The sequence below is a fragment of the Atta cephalotes genome (assembly GCF_000143395.1).
Source record: "Atta cephalotes unplaced genomic scaffold scaffold00011, whole genome shotgun sequence".
In the NCBI taxonomy this organism is placed as follows: Eukaryota; Metazoa; Arthropoda; class Insecta; order Hymenoptera; family Formicidae; genus Atta; species Atta cephalotes.
The window spans coordinates 1312338-1313729 of record NW_012130075.1 but is presented as its reverse complement, the minus strand read 5'-3'; the positions used below and the strand labels follow the sequence as shown (position 1 = coordinate 1313729).

The window sequence follows — 1392 nt, the reverse complement described above, 5'->3', positions numbered from 1 at the left end:
ATATATATTGCGATTTAATATTTGCGCTTTTAACGAATCGAAGTAACTTATTTGTATCTATGTTTCAGATCCGATATAGCAACAAAACGGAACACAACCTCGCTTTTTATTTTAAGAAGTGCACAATCGGGGTCACGATTAACATTTTGTTGGCTTCGAGCTACTGTCCATCATCCGTTGTTACGTAAGATTCATTTAATTAACTCAGTTTTCAATGCATGCCACTTCCGTTTCTACATTGCCAAGAGCAAACATCGCATATTCATACATGTATATAAAATATATAAACAAAAAATGCTCTGTTCAAGCAAAGTTAGCAAAGAATTCAAATTATAATCATTTTAATTTCTCATATTTTCTTGAAAATTTCATTCGCTGACAAATAGACAATTTTTACTCGAAGAAAAAAACATGGTCACTCTGTACATAAACCCTTGTACATAGACATATGCGGGATCATTGTTACGGGCTTTAAGGTTACAGCTTCTCTCGAGACGTTTCATCGTTCGCAGCCCTTTGTCACTCGTGCCCTTAAAAGACATTCCGCAGAATATCGTGAAGAGAGATAACGCGTACAAGAATTCTACTCTAACGAATCGTCGGGCGAGACTTTTGTGTATTTCTTGCGAGGAGACTCGATTGAATCGTGGCTTTATTCGAGAGCCAGCTCGCTGTCGTTCAATGCACTAAATAGTGGAAAGACGACTTTTTTATATTTTTAATTCATCGATACGAACTTTCAACGAATCAAGAATGCGCCCTCGTATCAATCACAATAGAAGCACTCTCCCCCCCCCCCCGTCTCCCTATTTTATGCAATTCCCGTGGCGCCGTGACGATCTAAGGACTCCTTGAAAATTCCTCGTGAGGGTGCATTTCCGCAAAACTTTGCAATCGCCGTAGGGTGCAGGAACCTTCTACCCTCGCTCTATCTTTGCCTTCTCACTCTGTTTGCCGAATAGGGATTCGGTCCCTTCCACTTCTCTCTATCTCTCTTTTTCCCGTTCCTTTTTTTAACGCTGCTGGGTCCTTCAGACCTATCACGTTTCTTCTCCTCACCAACGCCAAGCTCCATCAACGCCTGTCGTTTAGCCCGCGGCGGAGCGTTGACGAAAGCAAAAGTGATTAGATGAAGATAGAGTGAAGAAGGAGAGGGCCTTCGTAAGGTTCGCGAAAGGAAATTGCTAGGATGTTTGGTGCCTTTTTTTCAAGAGACGCGCACTCAATTATTCAACAATCTTTTTTAATCATCATCAGATTTTGCAATTTCTGAAATCTTTCTTCTGTCTTCTATTTATAATTTTCCACTCAATCCGAAAAACAATTATCCTCCCCCCCCCTCTCTCTCTCTCTCTCTCTCAATACAATTAAATTTACGTTTATAATTATCTC

At 40.4% G+C, this 1392-nt stretch overlaps 1 protein-coding gene across 1 annotated transcript in view; it reads left to right on the top strand.

Moving 5' to 3' along the window:
- Positions 1-59: 59 nt before the first annotated feature.
- Positions 60-1392, top strand: part of LOC105627949 — a 47679-nt gene continuing 46346 nt past the window's right edge. The window contains exon 1 of the mRNA XM_012198565.1: positions 60-184. Within this exon, the coding sequence (XP_012053955.1) occupies positions 60-184 (125 nt within the window). The remainder of the gene's footprint in view (positions 185-1392) is intronic.